This window comes from Artemia franciscana, chromosome 19 (genome assembly GCF_032884065.1).
Source record: "Artemia franciscana chromosome 19, ASM3288406v1, whole genome shotgun sequence".
Lineage (NCBI taxonomy): Eukaryota > Metazoa > Arthropoda > Branchiopoda > Anostraca > Artemiidae > Artemia > Artemia franciscana.
The window spans coordinates 27,276,079-27,296,586 of record NC_088881.1 but is presented as its reverse complement, the minus strand read 5'-3'; the positions used below and the strand labels follow the sequence as shown (position 1 = coordinate 27,296,586).

Here is a 20,508-nt window from a genome sequence, read left to right as displayed (position 1 = left end):
TTAAATGTATTGATTTTTCTTTAAATCTGACTAAAAATATATCAACTTATATCATCATTATTATCAGCGAAAATATTTCTTAAGTATAGTTCACAATCTTAATTTTATTCCAATGATCTTATTCCCAAGACATCGGCAAAATGAATTAAAAGGAAACCATTGATAGCTACTTTTACCTGATTAATCAGGATCCCCTTGGTCCATGAAAGGCGCGAGTTCACCTTGTCTTCGCTTACGTCTTTTATCGAAATTTTGACTTGTTTTTGGCCTAATAATTAAAATAAGCTTTTCTATGTATTACAAGTGAATTATTGCTCAACCCGAGTTATGTTGGGGTAAGGTGGTCAAAGCGGAGTGTCATTCTAGTAGAAGATATTTTTCCAGTGAGAGGGGGAATATCACAGCAGTGGTTTTCTTTTGTCAATGCATGGCTGGGCAATTATAAGCTAAAGACGTTAGCCTATACGAAAAGGTAGGTCAAGGCGAGTTCTTAGTTACCGTGTTGAGCGGCCCTGATAACAGTCGTACGGCAACTTATTTTGGAGTGTGGAAACCGTGTTTACCTATATTGGTGGCTAGTGGTCCTAACATCTTCAACACTCTTATGCTAATATCTTACGTTGCTTTAGGTTTAGCAGAAGTTATACCTTCAGATTACGCCTTCGGAATTCGGAAAATGCAGATTCTTTTTTATATTGTTTTCTAATTTCGGAGAAAACAATAGAAATAGAGAGAGAGAGAAAGAGAGAGATTGGTATATTGAAGAACTATCGTAGCATAGCTAAATTCAGTTTTTTACAAATTCTTCCATTTAAACAAAAATCATACACTATAGCTCATACAATTTTGCAGGAAGAAAATCGTATTTCAAGATAGAAGGAAACACATACGATTTTGCAGGAAGAAAATCGTATTTTAAGATAGAAGAAAATACATACAATTTTGCAGGAAGAAAATCGTATTTCAAGATAGAAGGAAATACATACAATTTTGCAGGAAGAAAATCGTATTTCAAGATAGAAGGAAATACATACAATTTTGCAGGAAGAAAATCGTATTTCAAGATAGAAGGAAATACATACAATTTTGCAAGAAGAAAATCGAATTTCAAGATAGAAGGAAATACATACAATTTTACAAGAAGAAAATCGTACTTCAAAATAGCATTTTTTTTTATCCTTTTATTCAAAAAAATGGAAATAATACGAAACTTACCAGAAGGTTGTTCTGGTAAATAGCCAGAAGGCTATTTTTGAGCCGGTTATTAGGCAGGAACCCGTTACACCAGTTTACGAAGACTACCAGGAGACAAAACCTGATAGACTCCAGTGCAAAGATTACAATAGTGAGTTTTCTAACCCATATAGGTTCACGAAAGATCATTTGGAAGACTTAATGGAACTACAAAGGCGTGTTTCCTCAGTGTCTGATCCTAACACTGCCCAGAAAATTGTTGAGATTGTAGAGGAAACTGGATGTTTTGAATATACTGCGAAGACTTTTGATTTTAATGCTTCCAAACTAGACGTTGTGACTGTCCGTAAACTTAGAAACATTTTGAGTTTTTGACCTATGGCTGCGATAGTTTTTTTTTTAATTTTTGACTAATTTGTTTATTTATGCTTCTAAATTTTGTTACGAATCTCGAATTAGGCTATAATTATTATATAATAAACTTTTTCCGTCCTTTTATGGATAGAATAATTTATTTTTGTTCGATTAGGAATATTCCCAAAAAAAGCCACAGATTTTTCTTTTGAATCCTGATGGAACTTTGACCTTGGACTAACCAGAGTCTCACTGTGTACTTGGTGAGAACTAAATTATTATTATTTTAACTGTCTTAAGTATAGGGTCCTTCAGACCAACATCAGATTGTTCTAAACGTGCTGAGGCCAACGCAACTTCACCGGTTCAGCCTCCAACCTCATTTATATAAACCTCTACTCTTTATCCCTTCCCATGAAGTTCCCTTTCACTTTAAATAATTTCTTCCCACCCTTCAGGGACGACCTGCTTCTTATTTTGTGTCTGATGGATGATCAAATAGCCCAATACTTGGCACTCTGTCAATCAGTCCTTGGCAATCTGTCATCCGTAAAACGTTGCATTACCATCTTTACCTTTTTTTCATTTTAGTTCTAAAAATTGAGATCGAATGATATTTTTCGCACAGCTTATTAGTTTATATACGATAGTTGATCTCTGTCAGTATTTCTTGATAATGCCTCCTAAAAACCTTTAATCTTACACTACCTTTCAAAGCGCCCATATTTCAGAGTCACGCTTGAACACTGTCATGACAGTGACTTCCAATATAGTAATCTTAGTTTGTAGAGTTATTTTTATTGTCTTCTAATTTTTTTTAACTGCAGAAAGAGCACCCTAAAATAGCTGGGGAGAAAATGTAGTATATTTCAGAAAAGGACAATTAGCTACAGCAATGCATCTCTTTTTGAACCGGTGAATTTTATCGCATTAGTTATGAATCTGAGTCGCAGAATTGGAGTTCTTCTTCTTCTTCTTTTTCAGCAGTCGCGGGCTTTTCAGTCGAGACTATTCAGCCATTTTCCTTTTGACTCACTCTGTGAGATGGACAGAACTACTGAGTTGGTTTGTCCTTGAATCTGCTCAGATTTCGTGCAGTAAACCTTTTGATACTAGGAGTTGAATTATAAGAGAATATATATTGAATATAGAGAATATATAAGAGAATATATATATATATATATATATATATATATATATATATATATATATATATATATATATATATATATATATATATATATATATATATATATGAGTTCTGTGCTCTGTGTGAAGGTATGGTCTGCTAGACTCTTGGCTGATAGTGAGATTTTGTGGTGTTTGAAGTATTCTAACAATTTATATTGCAGGGTATACTGTGCGGACGTCAGCATATTACATTCAAATAGGCAATGGTCAATTGTTTCATTTTTAAGATTACAAAGGGGGGAGGAGGGAACTTTGCCACTTGAATTAGGGAACTGATATGAAAGTTACTTAAGGAAGGGTTAAGCAACAAAACATATTGAAAACAGTTTTAGCCTTCAGCCATCCGATGATTCAACCTAATTCTTTTTTTATAAGTTGAGGGTAAACTTTCACAAGTCATTCCTTAATTCAGAAACCCTCATATATAATTTTGATTAAGTTTTTATGATTATGGATTTTATTATGTCTTGTTTGATTTTATTTGTGATTTACTGTAGACGGTCCTTGGACATAGAGCCGAAACAATAATTTAGGGATAAAAAATTTCACTCTCTTAGATTAATACTGTGTTTGTATAATGGAAAGGCAGTACGGTCTTCACCGTTGTGTATATAAAAAGAAACCTGGAAATGAAGAACTATTTGGAAAATGAAAACGAATAGGCTTGGGTAATTTAGCAAAGTGTGATAATAAGAGAAAACGTAGTGAAAATAAAATGACTGAAAGTCACAGCGATTGAAAATAAGGAAAAAAAATTAAAATATTTTTGCAAGTTTGGTTGTTGATCAATACTCAAGCTTTAACCATAAAATTTACGATTGACCAATCAGAGTGAAGGTTTTAAGCACAATTTTATGAAATTTAAAAAGATGGAAGTTTTGTACATTATTTTTTCTAAATGACGACTTTGTCCAATGATATATTTGTTACCGTAAATGTCCGAAATTGATGAAAGTTGACATTCACCGGTGAACCTTATTCGCAAAGCTATTTAAATCCAAGTAGAGAAAAGTGAATTTTGGACATTCACCTGTGAATGTCGATATTAATCAGATTTCGGACACTCATAAAGACAATACTTAAGAGCAAATTTTTAAAAGCATTTTCTTGCAAACTCCGATTTCTCTTCTGTAGACCAAGTTTGACGGTAGTATGAAGGAAAACATAAAATTTCAGTTAATCATGTCTGTCTTATACATAAGTTTCACTGTAATGTCGCTCAGCTTAATGTTTCGTAAAGTAATTAGGCGTAGTTGTGATAAAGACAAAAATGGGTGACAGTTAACTTACATGTGTTGTTTATGTATTTGTTTTTGGTAGGATAAATATTGCAATTCGATTAAGTAAATTCGACTTTAGTCGATAATCCAAAGTAAATATGGATTTCAATGACAATGTCGCAATCAGATTGGTATTTCGATTCTTATATCAACAGTTTTTTTTTCACTAAAAGGATTGTTATTTTGAATTGTCAAATTGGATAGAAAAAAATATTTTTGCTATTTTTAGAAATCATGGAAATATTCTATATTTACAATTTTATAAATGAAACATAAAAAACTATAAGTGGAATTCGCCATATAGATTGGACAAAGTGGAAGAAATGGATAGGACTAATTAGAAGAAAGTATTATTAGTCCCCACACAGATCTTTAATGGGGGGGGGGTAGAGATAAGGAACCACCTATATTATTTGAAAGCTAATTAAAAAAAGCGTTGTACGATCACTCGGCAAAAATAAAACAGACTCCAATCACTCCTAGCTTAAAAAACTGAAGAGGAGTAAAAAAAACTTTTTACATTTTTTTTTTTGAAGAGGTCAAAAACTATTAACTTGATACCTTAGAGTTGATTTGGGCATCATGTTCTTTGCAATTGGCCACGGCGTCACAGCCATGTAAAAAGGGTTAAGGAGTGGCAACAATTATTTTGATTGGTCTTAAGAGTAAAATTTTTTTTTAAAACAAGCTAATAGAAACTTTTGAATAATGTTCAAAAGAAAAATTTTTCTTATGACCCATTTTAGGTATACAATCAAGCTAATGATAAATATGACAACCTTTACGACAATGTAACTTTTTTCACCTAAGATTGTAAGAACAGAAACAATTCCTCCATAATATTCTTTCTTGAAATTTCCACTGAATTTGAAAAAAATTATAGTGAAAATTATTTAAATTTTATTGGTTTCGTCCTCAATGTTTGTCGCTAGTACATAGTTGTTCGTCAATTGTTTCTCACTAGAACGGACTGTTGATCAATAAGGTCGCCAGAAAGGTCTTACATAAATAAGTCTATACTCTCCTGCCATCTATTAAGTTACATTTCTTAGATTTTCTATTAGTTGACTCAAATATAAAATTGTCAACAGGAAGGATACCTCCCAAAGGATCTCTTATTTTTACACAACAAATTACATACATTCAGCAAGAACATAGGATTCACGCAAAGTAATTTAATTTACCTGGATTATTTTTTCCATTTATCAATGGTCTAGTTTATTTTTTTTCAGAGTAGAATTTGCCTTGAAAAATTACCAAAATATGATATTTTTATATCATATCCATACAGTTGACTTTTTATTAGTGGGAATTAAGCGAGAGAAATGGAAATATATCTGGTCTCATGAGACCAGATATAGCCCATGCTACATTCAAAAGCTTGCTTTTTGGGTAATGTTTATATTAACAGACTAGTCAGGTAGCTAAGAAATAAATTTACCTCTATAGGGTAAAAGACCTCTTTTTTGGAAAGACTACTTTTTTTGGTAGGCTATTCCAGAAAAGTAGCAATGGCTTTTTGGACCACCCTTACTCTACTACAGTGCAATGTAGCCTAATATGAGGGCAGTAACAAGAACCCTGCCTTCTTGAATTAAAGTTTTACCAGAATTTGTCAGAATAAATTAAAAATGTGGTCTATTTTGACAAGCAATTAAAAAGAACAGTAAAATTCTAGTTAGTTGACTTCCTGCTATCTCAGAAAGGGTATAGGTTAGGAAAATGTAACTTTCAGGGATGAATCTACAGACAAAAGTATGTCCCAGGAAGGTATTTTAAGCAACTACCTCCACTCCTCCTCCCTCAAGAGAGCCCTGACCTTTGATGACCTTTAAAGATATGTGTGTTATAAAAGTGAAACCTTGCAAAATAGATCTTCTGCTTGAATGAAGTACGACAAAAATGTTTTCAGCTTCATAACTTTGCTCAATTCCATTTTATAAAGTTTTAAAGATATTACCTTAAATTGCAGCTAGGAGCAATATAAAGATTTATCTGTGTAGAAACTCCAAAGTTGATAGCACATGACACATAGTTGAATACATACACTTGACTAGTGGTTTGATGTTGCTGATTTGAGTGCTTCCCAGTTATACTTCCATTCTTTTTTGACCATTTGTTGTCAAGATGGTTCTTAAAGCTGTCTGTGGTTTGGGCAGCTTGGGCTGCCCCAAGCTGTCTTCAAAACCTTATAAGGTTTTAAAGATATGAAATTTTTCCTAAATTTTGAAAAGAAGCATTGATATGGCTCAAAATTCTACTCAAATAACAGGAATTGCATTTTCAGACCTAGAGGCAGAGAAAAAGCAACTAGTAACTGAAAATTAAGGTAAAATGCTCTTTTGTCAAAATTTCAATAGGTGTAGACCTGTCATGTAGGCAAATTTCAGGGCCTTCTAGAGGGAGAAGGAGCATAGGTAGGTACTTTAAAATACCTTCCCAGAATATACTTTAGCCTGTGGACCCATCCCTAAAAGTTTCATTTTCCTAACCTAAACCCTTTCCAAGATAGCAAGAAGTCAATTAACTAGAATTTTACCAAAAGAACAAATTATATTAAATATTTGTGATTTATGGAATAAATATCAAGCAATAAAAAATACATTTTTAAAATTAGAAGAAAATCATCTTTCTGTTACCAGGCTATGTGAATAAAACTTAGACACTAAAAGGATATAGGCTATATGTCAAAACAGGATAATTGGTGTTTCCAAAAAGAGACCTTGTAGGTAAGTCAATAAACAAGTACTTTCAGGTTTTTTATCTTAAATTATTTTCATAATAACCATATTGATTTATAGCTTAGGTTGTTAGCTTTTCTCTGGTATGTACAGTTTCTCTCAATGCCTCTTTGGCAACAAAATGTGCAGATTTTAGTCCTGCATAATTTTGCTCAATCAGGTACTAGTTTTGTACCATAGCCAGAGTTGCATCCTGAATCCAAATTTAACATTCACTTGTGTTGGAAATGAACTTTACCCCCAACCCTATACAGGTGTGTACTAATTCAAGGTATATATTTTGACATTAGGGAAGTGGGGGTAAAGTTCATTTCTGACACAAATGATTGTTAGATTTGGATTCAGGCCACAATTCTGACTGTAGAAGTAAGTTTGAGCTTTAGTGTAAAAATTACCCCCCCCCCCTTAATGTTCAAATATAGACTCTTGAGTTGGTAAATATAGGAGTGGGGGTAAAATTCATTTCCAATACAAATGAATGTTAAATTTTTATTCAGGATGCAATTCTGACTATGGAGGTAAGTTGGAACTTTACTCCCCCCCCATATTGTTCAAATATAGGGGGTTAAGCTATTGTTAATATATAGGGGTGGGGGTTAAGTTCATTTCCAATACAAATGAATTTTAAGTTTTGATTCAGGATACAATTATAACTATAAAGGTAAGTTTGTTTATTAGCTACCTGAATAGTCTGTTAATGTAAACCTTACCCTGATTTTTTTTTCCAAATTAGCTTTGTTTAACACTACAAACCAGCTTATGGTAGAAGTCTAGAATTAAAGTCTAGATTAGTGCCTTTTGAGAAGGATGCATGCTAAGAAAACAATGCTTACTTTTTAAGATGCAGAATAATTATAGCTACATAATTTGTATGCAGCTCTGCTATGCTTTACACCCTCCCCCCTAATGTGCAAATATATAGCAGAAGCTAGGTATTTTCAATGTATTCTCCTAATGCATCTCCCTTGTTTTAACCTGTGTATCTGGCAATTGAATCAACTATGACAAAACAAGAGTGATGGGTAGCAGAATGTATTAGAAGTATGTAATATGGGCTATATATTAAAAAAATAGGGGATAAGGGCTATTGGGGAGGAAGCATGTTAAGAAAACAGATTAGTAAATTTGCAGTTTACTGCATAATTTGGCTAGGATGAAAGTAAATATATCACTTGATGCATTTTTCATGTTATTTTATAATTTGATAATTGTTTTTGGAGAAAATTACATTTTGATCCCTCAAAGGGCTAAAACAGCCCATAGCTAGCAAAAACTTAAATATATGTTTCCAAAACTGGCTAGTGAGAAAAAATTGCCAATTTTAACTGATTCAGGAATGGTAATTACTTTGTACAACTTTAGTGTAGTCTGTGGAACTCTGGAGAAGATTGTCTTTTTTGCTATCCAAGTCTTTGGGATGTTTTACCAACAACAATTTTTGATGGGTTGTGAAATTCGATTTATTATGTATAATAAGCCCAAGATCACTCTATACAGTGATTGCAGAATAAGTTGTGGTTGTCTATTATTTGATTTTGTATTATATACATGACTAGGATTAGTTTTCCCAAACTGTATAGTTCTGTATTTTTGATGTTTAGCTCAAGGTGTCAACTCTCCAAGAATTTAGAGAAAGATTTAATATCATCTTGTAAGCTAGTGTCTGCATTTACTGGGCAAATGATTTTAGAAGTGCCAGTATAAAGGGTTTTTATTTCTGACTAAAAGTGGCACATCATCAGTGTAGATATTGGATAATGTTGGTCCAAGTACAGCACCTTTTAGAACTCCTACTTAAAACTGTTGGAGTTTCAGAAATGAATGATTGACTTCCATGACCATGAACCTTGACCTCTTGCTTCCTATTTGTCAAGAATGTCATCCAGCTGGTTGCAACTGAAACAACACCAGTGGCATGTAGCTTTATTTTCAGTCTATGTCCATCAAGATAAGGTAGTGTTGAACCTCCTGTAGAAAATCTTGCCGGTGTTGTTTTGAGGTTATGATCTGACATCTCAGTTTAGCCTCTATTCAGCATTGACTCAGTTTTGATCAACTCCTTTCCTGAAGGCTTCTAGGGTTTGAGACTGGACAGTGGCTTTGGACAGGCTTTTCCAGATTGTAACAAAAAAGACTGAGAAGAATTGTTGTTGCTCTTGCCTGGTACAACAGGGGACCTGCTGCTTCCTTGTTTGTCTTTCTGTAATAGTTGAGAAGGATGATGAAAAGCATGACTCAATTGGTCTCTTTTCAGCAACTTACAATTTGTTATTGTATCTCCTCCATTTATACAGTATAATAAAGTAGGGAGTTTGAGTGAGATTAGATGGTTCTTGTAGGTTTTGTGTTGTAATATTAGAATGAGCTTTTTGCTCTTCTTTGAACATTCTTCAATACCTTCACATTCATCTTATAGCTGGGAGAAGCTATGGTTAGGCCAAATTTCTGGTGAGGGTGGACCATGGCCTTCTAATGTTCAATTATAACACATGGGTTCCTGGTGGTGAAAGTTTATACTATGAAGCCAAGGGCTTGGTTTGCTTTTGTCACCTGAGCTTGTATGGAACAGAAAACTTCAAATCATATTCAACAAATGAATCCCAGGTACTTCTCTTCACCAACTGCCTCAAGTTGGGTATCTCCTAAACAATATGGACATTTTGGATTGTTATGTCTAAGATGAAGGGCTTTTCATTTTAAGGCATCACTCTAAAGATACTAATCTGATGACTAGTTGGATAGCTGGTTAAATTTTTCTTGCATATTTGACTGGTTTATATCCACTGTTCACTAGGAGCAGACAACATTATGATTATTGTTATTTATTTAAAACATGTCTTCATAAAAAAAATACTGACAGAGCACTGCAAAGGGAAAAACAAAAGCAAAATATCACTATACAACTATGACAATGTAACTAGAGTTGAAGAATTTGGCCCCAAGCATGTCTTGAAATCTTTTGGTTCTATTTCTACATAAGTTTAGCAGTGGCTATAGTAGGATCTGTTATGTGAAGACTTTTGATGAGGTTTGAATTGCATGTCCAAATTGGATATCTTAGTAGGTTGACCCAGCCCTAAATGGGTACCTGGAGAAAACTGGGGAAGGTAAAGAGGAAGGGTGTGCAAAAGCACAGGATGGTTGGTCCCCAACCCCCCACTGCACTTCCTGGCTGAAGGGCCAAGAAATGGAGATCAGCACCATCAGTAGGAACTTTAAAGTCCAATGCTGTATTCTTTACCTTACCTTTATTTAGTGAAATGGAAGAAAGTGGAATAGATTTCTGATTTATCAGTATTTGTAAGAATCTTCCGAAAGGGTGCAATGTAGAAGATTTGGAGGAGAGACAGTATTGTACAGTCTTGCAAGATAATAGCAACTGATGAAGCTGATATGCAGCATTTGATGCTGCATATCATCTTCTGTTAGGAGATGATAAGTGTAAGAAACAGTATTTCCAATGGGAATACTAAGGTAAACAATTTGGTCAGAAGGGCAGATCTTTGAATTCCCAAGTAAATTTTCACAAGGAAGTGGGCCTTTCCAGTTAAAAAGCACTACATCAGACTTTTCAGCATTAAATTCAAGACCAGATTTTAAGTATTCTGCTTGCTGTTTTTGGAAAGTTTCAGAAATTTTGTCCAGGTTTTCCCGATGTTAAAAATATCATCAGCACAAGTGACTAAGGAGATATTTAGGCCAGAGAGGTCATAAGATATCTCACATTGGTCCTGAGCTTAAAGGACATAGTTATTGAAATAATAAGTTGAGGCTATTGCACCTTGGCAGGCTTCTCTCTTAACTGGTACAGTTGTATCCAGTGTTGTCTTGCTTAGCAGCGATTTTAAGACGAACTCATAGCTTAGCATTCATAATCATCGTAGGAGCTTGCAATCATCTGCATTTAGTGTCAAAGGATTCATCAAGTTATCTGTACAGTTGCTGATATACATGCTGAATAATGTAGGGCCCAGGGCAGTCCCCTGAGGTACTCCACTCTTGACTGGTTGCAATTCAGAAAAGAAAGCATAGTCATTGCACTTGTACACCAGTATCCTCTGAGTCCTGCCAGTTAGAAAGACTTCTATCCAAGCTACTATATCTTGGTGTTATGTCTTTAATTTCAAAATGAGTAGTTGGTGTTGAACTTTATTGTAGGCTTTGGCTTTGTCAATCAATATTAAATCCACCAGTAGACTAATATCTAAGGGTCTAGGCAAAAGTCACATGACTCAACTGGGTTAGTATCAATTCAACATCCTTTTTAAAAAATCTTGGCTTTTGCTAAACAGTTGATTTTTTTGAGGTGAGAGACCATTGCTTTGTTTATGATGCCCACAAGTACTTTACATGCAACCAATGTGAGACTTATGGACTGATAGTTGCTAGCAAGGTCGATTCACTTTGTCTAAAGCCTTGCTGGTTTGGAGCTATCAGCTCGTTAAAATCAAGTTTCTTACACCTGACCTCATAAGACTTTCCAACACTTTACCCACAGCTGGTGTTAAACATTTGGTATGTGGTTCTCAACCACATCTTGATTGCCCCCTTTGAGACAGGGGTTGATCTAGAGCAAAATCTTGGGGGAGGCCCAATTTGACAAGGGTGCCAATGAGCAAAATCTTGGGGAGTCCAATGTGACACAGGTGCCAATAATTGACCAAATCAGAAAATTTATTCTAAAAAGAGAAAAAAAGGAGTGAGGGCACCAGTAATACTCTATGGGGCCTGGGGTCCCCTCGCTCTCCTGGATCCACCATCGCTTTGGGAATAGGTGTAATATGTGCCAGTCTCCAGTCCTCTGGCACCACTGAGATGTCTAGTGAACTTTGGAATACTTTAGTTTTTGACTTAGCTAAAACTGCACCTACTTCCTTTAAAACTAAGCGAAATGCCATCAGGACCAGTGGACTTGTTATGATCCAGCCTTTTCAACCATTCTTACACTAACTTAGAAGAGAGACTGAGGCTTTTGTATAGGGCTATCAATTCAGTAATTTAGCTCTTCTGGTAGGGTTGCATCATCTGGGGATGTGTTCATTTAAAAAATTTGCTGTATCCTCAGGGCTAGTAATTGACTGATCTTGTGATACTAAATGGGCATCTGAATGTCTACCTGATCTTATCTCTGATACCCGTTTCCAGAATGTTTTTATTTACCTTTTTTCTTAGTTGCCAAATATTCTTCACATTCTGCACGCACTTTTCTTGTCAAATCTCTGAGATGATTCCTAGCTTCTTTGAACTTTTCCAGTTTCTCTGGGGATAAAGAATTTTTGTAAGCTGTCCATGTTCTCTCTTTTCTTTTTGTTTATTATCTTTTGTTCAGTTTTTCTTTGTGTTAATAGCTTTTTGTATCTCTTTGAGAATCAGTGGAAGTGTTCTGGGTCTGTTCACAAACTTCACTGTTTTATATTTTTTCAACTATATCTAGAAGACTTTCTCATTTTACTTCATGCACTTTTAAGATCTTGTTCCTCAACAAAAAACCAACCAGATTATGTTAATTTTTTACTTACTTCACTATAATCCACAAACACATGTTTTACATATTTATTTTTTCTGGGTGAAAACTAATGATGCGTATTAAGGATGCCACGTGATCACTACACCCAAGTCATGGCAGCTCATTTACTAATGAAATGTCATTTATATCAAAGATGGATTTAGGACAGAGTCTTTGGAGAGGGGGGGGGGGCAATGTGACAAGGGTGCCAAAAATTGACCAAATGGATAAGTTTATTTTTAAAAAGGGATAGAATGAGGACACCAGAAAAATCTTGAGGAGGGGCAGGCTCCAGCCTGATCTGTATCATCTGTTATAAGCTTTTTCTGATCAGTATCTTGTATTGAAGTTAATGCATGATACAAAAAATATAATGTAAATAACTCTTGAAACAATTTTCTCTGTAATGTTTTTACATCATCGTTGTCAAGGTTGCTGAAAGCCTTGCACCCATTCAACACAACCTGATCATAGTTTATCTTATGGATGAGTGTTTGGTTTTGACTTAACAAATTGCAATAAGGTCGACTGTTTTTATTGCAAGATTATATACTTCTGTCATTTTGTCTGGAAGAGAATCACTGTGTAAACAAGATGGAGACACCTACCAGACCCCACAGGACTGTCAGGTTTAATACATGTTGCTGATACAGTTAGCACTTTAAAAACTATCATATATCAAGTAATCAAGTATACTAGGCTGAGAGTTTACATGATCAAATATACAATTATCTGTGTTTTGAACCCTTCACTATTGCACCTGAGTGGTACCTATGCTGACACTCTGGTGCCAATCTCTATTGTTATTTGGCAAAATAGCCTCTCTTCCTTATACATAGAAAAAGCAAATGTCACTTTTTTTATAAAAAAACAAGAGCTAAGAGTTCATATGGCACTTGTGACGAGGCGAGAAGAGCTAAGAGCCAAGAGATCATATGGTATGAGCTCTAACAAAATTCTATGAATCAATAGATTGATTTAAAAAGGAAAATAAGAGGCTTAATGCCAGTCAGGATTTAAAATAAGAGCTCTGAGTCACGATGTCCTTCTAAATATCAAAATTCATTAAGATCCGATCACCCACTCGTAAGTTATAAATACCTAATTTTTTCTAATTTTTCCTCTCCCTTTAGCCCCCCAGATGGTCGAATCTGGGAAAACGACTTTATCAAGTCAAATTGTGCAGCTCCCTGACACGCCTACCAATTTTCATCGCCCTAGCACGTCCAGAAACACCAAACTCGCCAAATCACTGAACCCCTCCCCCTAACTCCCCCAAAGAGAGTGAATCCAGTACGATTCTGTCAATCACGTATCAAGGACATTTGTTTATTCTATCCACCAAGCTTCATCCCGATTCCTCCACTCCAAGTGTTTTTCCAAGATTTCCCCCTCCAACTCCCCCCAATGTCAAAAGATCTGGTCGGGATTTGAAATAAGAGCTCTGAGACATGAATTCCTTCTAAAAACCAAATTTCATTAAGATCCGATCATCTATTCGTAAGATAAAAATAGGCCCTACCCCAATTTTCACATTTTCCAAGAATTCCGGTTTCCCCTCCAAATCCCCTAATGTCACAGGATCTGGTCAGAGTATAAAATTAGAACTTTAAAGCACAAGATCCTTCTAAATATTAAATTTCATTAAGATCTGGTCACCCTTTCGTAAGTTACATACCTCAGTTTTAAAAATTACCCCCCCCCCCTCAATTCCACCAAAGGGAGCAGATCCGGTCCGGTTATGTCAGTCACGTATATTAGACAGGTTTCTATTCTTCCCATCCAGTTTCATCCTGATCTCACCACTTTAAGTATTTTCTAAGATTTCCGGGCCCCCCAACTGCCCCTCCCCCCAATTACGCTCGATCCGGTTGAGATTTAAAATAAGAGATCTGAGTTACGAGGTCCTTCTAAATCTGAAGTGTCATGAAGATCCGATTACTCTTTCGTAAGTTAAAAATACGTCATTTTTTCTTATTTTTCAGAATTAAGCCCCCCCCCCCCAATAGAGCGGATCCGTTCCAATTATGTAAATCACGTATGTAAGACTTTTGCTTATTTTCCCCACCAAGTTTCATCCCGATCCCTCCAATCTAAGCGTTTTCCACGATTTTAGGCTCCCCCACCCCAAACTTCCCCCAATGTCACCAGATCCGGTCAGGATTTAAAATAAGAGCTTTGAGACAAGATATCCTTCTAAATATCAAATTTCATTGAGATCCGATCACCCGTTCGTAAGTTAAAAATACCTCATTTTTTTTTATTTTTCAGAAATAACCCCCCCCCCCCTAACTACCCCAAAGAGAGCGGATCCGTTCCGTTTATGTCAATCATGTATCTAGGACTTGTTTTCATTTTCCCACCAAGTTTCATCCCGATCACTCCACTCTAAGTGTTTTCCAAGTTTTAGGTTTTCCCCTCCCAACTCCCCTCCAATGTCACCAGATCCGCTCGGGATTTAAAATAAGAGCTCTAAGACACGATATCCTTCTAAACATCAAATTTCATTGAGATTCGATCACCCGTTTGTAAGTTAAAAATACCTCATTTTTTCTAATTTTTCAGAATTACCCCGCCCCCCTCGCCCCCAACTACCCCAAAGGGAGCGGAGCCGTTCCGATTATATCAATCATGTATCTGGGACTTGTGCTTATTTTTCCCATCAAGTTTCATCCCGATCCCTCCATTCTTAAGTGTTTTCCAAGATTTTTGGTTTCCCCCCTCAACTCCCCCCAATGTCATCAGATCCGGTCGGGATTTAAAATAAGAGCTCTGAGACACAATATCATTTCAAACATCAAATTTCATTAAGATCCATCACCCGCTCATAAGTTAAAAATACTTCATTTTTTCTATTTTTTTCCGAATTAACCGGCTCCCCACTCCCCCCCCCCCCCCAGATGGTCAAATCGGGGAAACGACTATTTCTAATTTAATCTGGTCCGGTCCCTGATACGCTTGCCAAATTTCATCGTCCTAGCTTACCTGGAAGTGCCTAAAGTAACAAAACCGGGACCGACAGACAGACCGACAGAATTTGCGATTGCTATATGTCACTTGGTTAATACCAAGTGCCATAAAAACTGAGAATCTTATAGTTTGTGGAAACAGGCTTAACCCTAATTAGCAATGACAGAGGCTAGTAAGCTAGATTGCCAGTTGAATCTCTGTAATTATTACGGAGGGTAGTTCATATTGTGATGCAAGGTGAGACTTCAAAAAAGCATCATCATCATCACTGGGGGACACTCTGTGGGCAACTATATTCTTCCCTTTTTCTTCGTCAGGTTCAATGTGCACAGTATGCCAATTGTCAGTCTCAGTGGTTTGTTGAACCTTATCCTGCACCTGGTCTTTTTTAACATTTCAAAGATTAGTTGTTTAGTTTGAGGTACATCACACTTTGATTGGAGGATTGATAAAATGCTGTTGACTTGCTCCTTGATGCTGTCCAGGCTATTTCCTTGGTTCTGACACATTAAATTCATGCTCTGGATGAGGCTTAATGTTTTCAACAATTTCAAAACATTTTACTGCAGGGGTTTTTCCACAATGGCGCTAGGGGTTCCAACAGCTTTTCCTTTTCTATTTACTTTACAAAAAGGGTAATACCACTGACAGTTAATTTTCGAGTTCATCTTATTGAGGAAATCATGCTTTTCATCACTTAATTTAAACCATAATGCAAATATCCACTTACTGCAGGATTCACACTCAATTGCACATGAGGATTTGCTAAGGCTTTCATCACAAACTGCACAACTTCCTTTGTCTTTCTGTGGGCTCTCTGAAACATGTTTGTTTGTCTTTGGTGGTATGTCTTTCAAGGCAGTACTTCTCACTTTGTTTCAAGGTCAAAACCTAAATCTCAATACAGAAGTAACTATATTCCAGAAGTTAATACCATGTCAAAAAGTTCATCACAAGTTTTTCAAAATAAGGTATATTAGTCTATCAATACATCTGTTCTTGCAATAATTGTCAAATACTATTATTATAAGATTCCCTTTCAAGATTCGAGGATTTAATATAGTTGGAAGTAATGTGATTTGAAAAAATCAGCATAAAACAGCAAAGCTGTGTGTAGTCTAAGGCTGTATCTGACCCTGTCTAAGGAAGGGGGGGGGGTACAATTTTCATAGTAGCAAGCATTTGGAAACAGTGAAGAATAAAGACTCGAGAGTAGTTTTCTTTTGTTAAGAAAATATTTAATAATAATATTTAATTTAATAATTAAATTGTTTAATTAAATATTTAATAATATTTAATAATAATATTTAATTTAATAATATTTAGCTCAGAAAGGCAATTCAAAAAATTTATCCCAACTGTTAATGATAAATAAACACTAAAAATAATGCAAGCTCGTAAATTAACCAAACTTTTTTTTATATAGCACAGGGGATATCCACTCCATTAGGGGAGGGGGGGGCTAGAGCTAGGATGTAGTTGCAACGCCAATTGAAGTAGCCTGGCATTGAATGGGGATGTTTCTAACTTTTTCTTCTGGTTTTATTATCTGAAGATTCTAAAGCAAATCTCCCTGCAATTTTGTGGCAACTGGGATCATAGTCCAGGCCTTGTATTGTCTGGCAAAGATCAGTCAGATTAAAAAAAAGTCAATTTTATGTATCACATGCATAAAAAGAATTGAAAGGGTAAAACCCTTTGGTTATGATAAACATATTAAGGAAGAATAAGTAGTTTTAAGCAATTTCAGGAAGGAAGTAGTGACAAATAATTACCATAATTACCACAATACTTAATTATTACCTCGATGCTTCTGCAACATCCCCCCTAACTCTAAGCATTAACCCTTTTCCTCATGTAAGACGCAATTTCAAGTATTCTACAAAATGGCTATCCCAGCCTAATTGCCAGTATCTGTAAAATATCTATCCTTTTCCCAACTAAATAAGGATTGAAGGTTCTGGGGTATTGCCTGTAATGTCTTCAAAATTCTACTTAAATATTGTTTGCCCAAACATAGTGACCTATTTAGTGCTTTTTTGTGTGAATGAGTTAGAAAGGGTAGAAAGCTCCTCATAAGAATTTTCACCAACTAGTCTAATATATAGAGAAACACTTGTTTCCTAGGATGAAAAAGAGACAGGTTATTGTCGGGACAATAAAACACTAAGATGTAATCTTAGTCTTTAGGTTTAATCTTAGATGGAATAATTTGAATGTACTAGCTCTCTTCCAATGTGAGGTGGATGATCATTCCCCCAAATTTTATTTTACACCTATGACTTTTAATGGATCACCCCCATGCCATGGGTGCCCAGAAGCTGAATTCTAGGGGGGAGGGGCTTACCTGGTCTAATCAGCGTTTCTAATGCTGTATAATAGGAACATCAAAATAGAAATATAAGGCAGCATCATTCAGCCAGGGAGGATTGCTGCCCTCCCCTCCCCTGCCCCCCTTTATGGGCACCCATGCGCCCTCCATGCTTCAGCCAAGAAACAAATTAATGAAATTCACAAAACTTTGTACATCTAAGCATTTAATGGAAATCTAATTCCTAATTACCAAATTCTGTTTACCAAATTCTGTTTACCAAAAATCAGCCTGATTTTCAGCTACATTGTCCTACCAAATTTTGTTCCTCAAATCCTCTTCCCACAAAAAATTGGAGCCTTATCTAAAATATTGGTAAAATCTGTGAAAATTGAAAAAAACCACTTTTGTCCTTCTCCCTGGATACATCTTAGGTCTACTCATACCTCAAACCGTAAAAACTATCTGTTTCTTTTAAAATTATGAAGTTCTTAGGGTAGTTTCACGTTTTTGTCAGTGTTACCACGTTGAATTATGGAAATAAATAGGCCTATGATCATATTGTGCCTCCCTTCCATTTTAGAAAACAATGCAGACACGAAAATTTTAGTACTACAAAATCTATTAAGACAAACTCTTAAAAACAGGTAAACGAATAACAATTTTGTATTATTGTCTTTTAATGAGATAGGTGTGCTTGCCTATTAGTACAAAGTTTGTCAAATCTTGGTGTCAATGATGAGATGATTGAATGAAGCTTTTTTTCTTGTCTTCTTTTCTGCAACCAAACGAAGCTGATATTTCGCTTTCTTTTCAGCTAATGCAGAAAATCCTGCTTCGTCTGAATAAGATTTTGCGAAGGGCATCAATGCTTTTTAAGCTTTATTTGATAAAATATTATATCCATTCTTAATATCTAGCCAAAATTGAATGAGAGAAGCAATCTGAAAAGGTTATTTTAAACTATCTGTCTTATTACTTGTTGATTCAAATTCGTCATCTTCTTCGTTGATAAATGTTTCCGGCACCCATGCATATTTTATAAAATCGAGATCATCAAAATAATTAGAGAAATTAATTAGTAAAGTATCCACGTGTTCACCAAATAGATTTTTGTTTGCTTCTATGTTGTCTTGGGTGCATAAATTTAAAAGTGGAAACTGGTCAATTTTTTTCTTCCAAATTTGCCTTCCGTAGCTGTACTTTTTTTTATGAATGTTTTCACGTTATCTTTTTTAATCATCAGATGTATTTTTGGCCTTTATATCGATTTATTTAAAAAGCATAATTTTCCTAAAATATCCGCAAAGCATGTCAGTTTAACAATTAAATTACCGCCGCTAAACCTCTTTGCGTCTTCGGCAATTTTTTCTTCGGTAAAATTGCAATTTACAAGTTCATGTATCCTTTGAAATCACCTTTGCACAAGATAGCCAGCGTTCTTCACAAGAATACAAAAGGGAAGTGTGAGTAACTCCCATATTGTCACACCACTTTGTAAATAACCTCACTTATAATAAACTGTTTATTATTTAGGTTATAGCTTTTGTTACTTTTGTAAAAAAAAAAAAAAAAAAAAAAAACGTCTATAAGTTCTTCATTCATACTTTTCAAACTTCGTGTTAACGAACTGTAGTAAGGTAACTGTAGTAATAGTAACCGAACTCTAAAAAATGGAATTTTGTTGCCAATAGTTATATCAAAAGAATCGCATTTCAATGCTGATTTTAAATATATAAGTTTCATCAAAATTCGTCTTACCCGTCAAAAGTTACGAGCCTGAGAAAATTTACCTCATTTTAGAAAATAGGGGGAAATACCCCCTAAAAGTCATATGATCTTAACGAAAATCACACCATCAGATTCAGCGTATCAGAGAACCTTGATGTAGAAGTTTCAAGCCCCTATCTACAAAAATGTGGAATTTCGCATTTTTGCCATAAGACAAATCATGGATGCGTGTTTATTTGTTCTTTTGTTTGTTTTTTTCCCCAGGGGTGATCGTATCGACTCAGTGATCCTAGAATGTCGCAAAAGGGCTCATTATAGCGGAAATTAAAAGTTCTAGTGCCCTTTTTAAGTGACAAAAAAATTGGAGGGCACATAGGCCCCCTCCCACGTTCATTTTTTCCTCAAAGTCACCGGATCAAAATTCTGAGATAGCCATTTTATTCACCATAGTCGAAAAACCTAATAACTATGTCTTTGGGGACGACTTACTCCCCCGGAGTCTCCGTGGGAGGGGCTGCAAGTTACAAACTTTGACCTGTGTTTGCATATAGTAATGGTTACTGGGAAGTGTACAGACGTTTGCAGGGGGATTTTTTTTTGGTTTGGGGAGATAGTTGAGGGGGAGGGTTACGTGGGAAGAAATTTCCATGGAGGAACATCTCGTGGGGAAGAGACTTTCAATGGAGGGGGCGCAGGATTTTCTAGCATTATTTGAAAAAACAATGAAAAAATAAATATGAAAAGTTTTTTCTACTGAAAGTGAGGAGCAGCATTAAAACTTAAAACGAACATAAATCATTACGCATATGAGGGGTTTACCTCTTCGTAATACCTCGGTCTTTACGCTAAAGTATTTTTAGTAATTTCAACTATTTATTATACGGCTTTTGTGATTCAGGGGTCATTCTTAAGGAATTGGGACAAAATTTAAGCTTTAGTGTAAAGAGTGAGGTATCGACGAGGGGTGAGCTCCCTCATATAGGCAATAAAACATACGAATTTAGAAGTTCGCTACGTAAGTTAATTCGTAAGTTACGTATATTTTTTACTTATGAAAACGTTTGTAAAAAATTAAAAGTTGTAGTTGCCTTTTTAAGTAATCAAAAAATTGGAATGCAACTAGGCCTCCTCTCTCGCTCCTTTTTTCTCAAAATCTTCCGATTAAAACTATGAAAAAGCCATTTAGCCCAAAAAATTAATATGCAAATTTCGTTTTAATTATTTATGCGC

The 20,508-nt window shown here is 35.3% G+C and overlaps 2 protein-coding genes across 2 annotated transcripts in view; one reads left to right on the top strand and one right to left on the bottom strand.

Moving 5' to 3' along the window:
* Nucleotides 1-8,774, bottom strand: part of LOC136039114 (uncharacterized) — a 70,743-nt gene extending 61,969 nt beyond the window's left edge. Inside the window, exons 1-2 of the mRNA XM_065722599.1 lie at nt 8,555-8,774; nt 1,216-1,227 (exon numbers count right to left, since the gene is read on the bottom strand). Of these exons, the coding sequence (XP_065578671.1) occupies nt 1,216-1,227; nt 8,555-8,774 (232 nt within the window). The remainder of the gene's footprint in view (nt 1-1,215; nt 1,228-8,554) is intronic.
* LOC136039503 (sphingolipid delta(4)-desaturase DES1-like) overlaps nt 5,058-20,508 on the top strand; it is a 53,561-nt gene continuing 38,110 nt past the window's right edge. The window contains exon 1 of the mRNA XM_065723291.1: nt 5,058-5,189. The gene's annotated coding sequence lies outside the window, so the exon portion shown is untranslated. The remainder of the gene's footprint in view (nt 5,190-20,508) is intronic.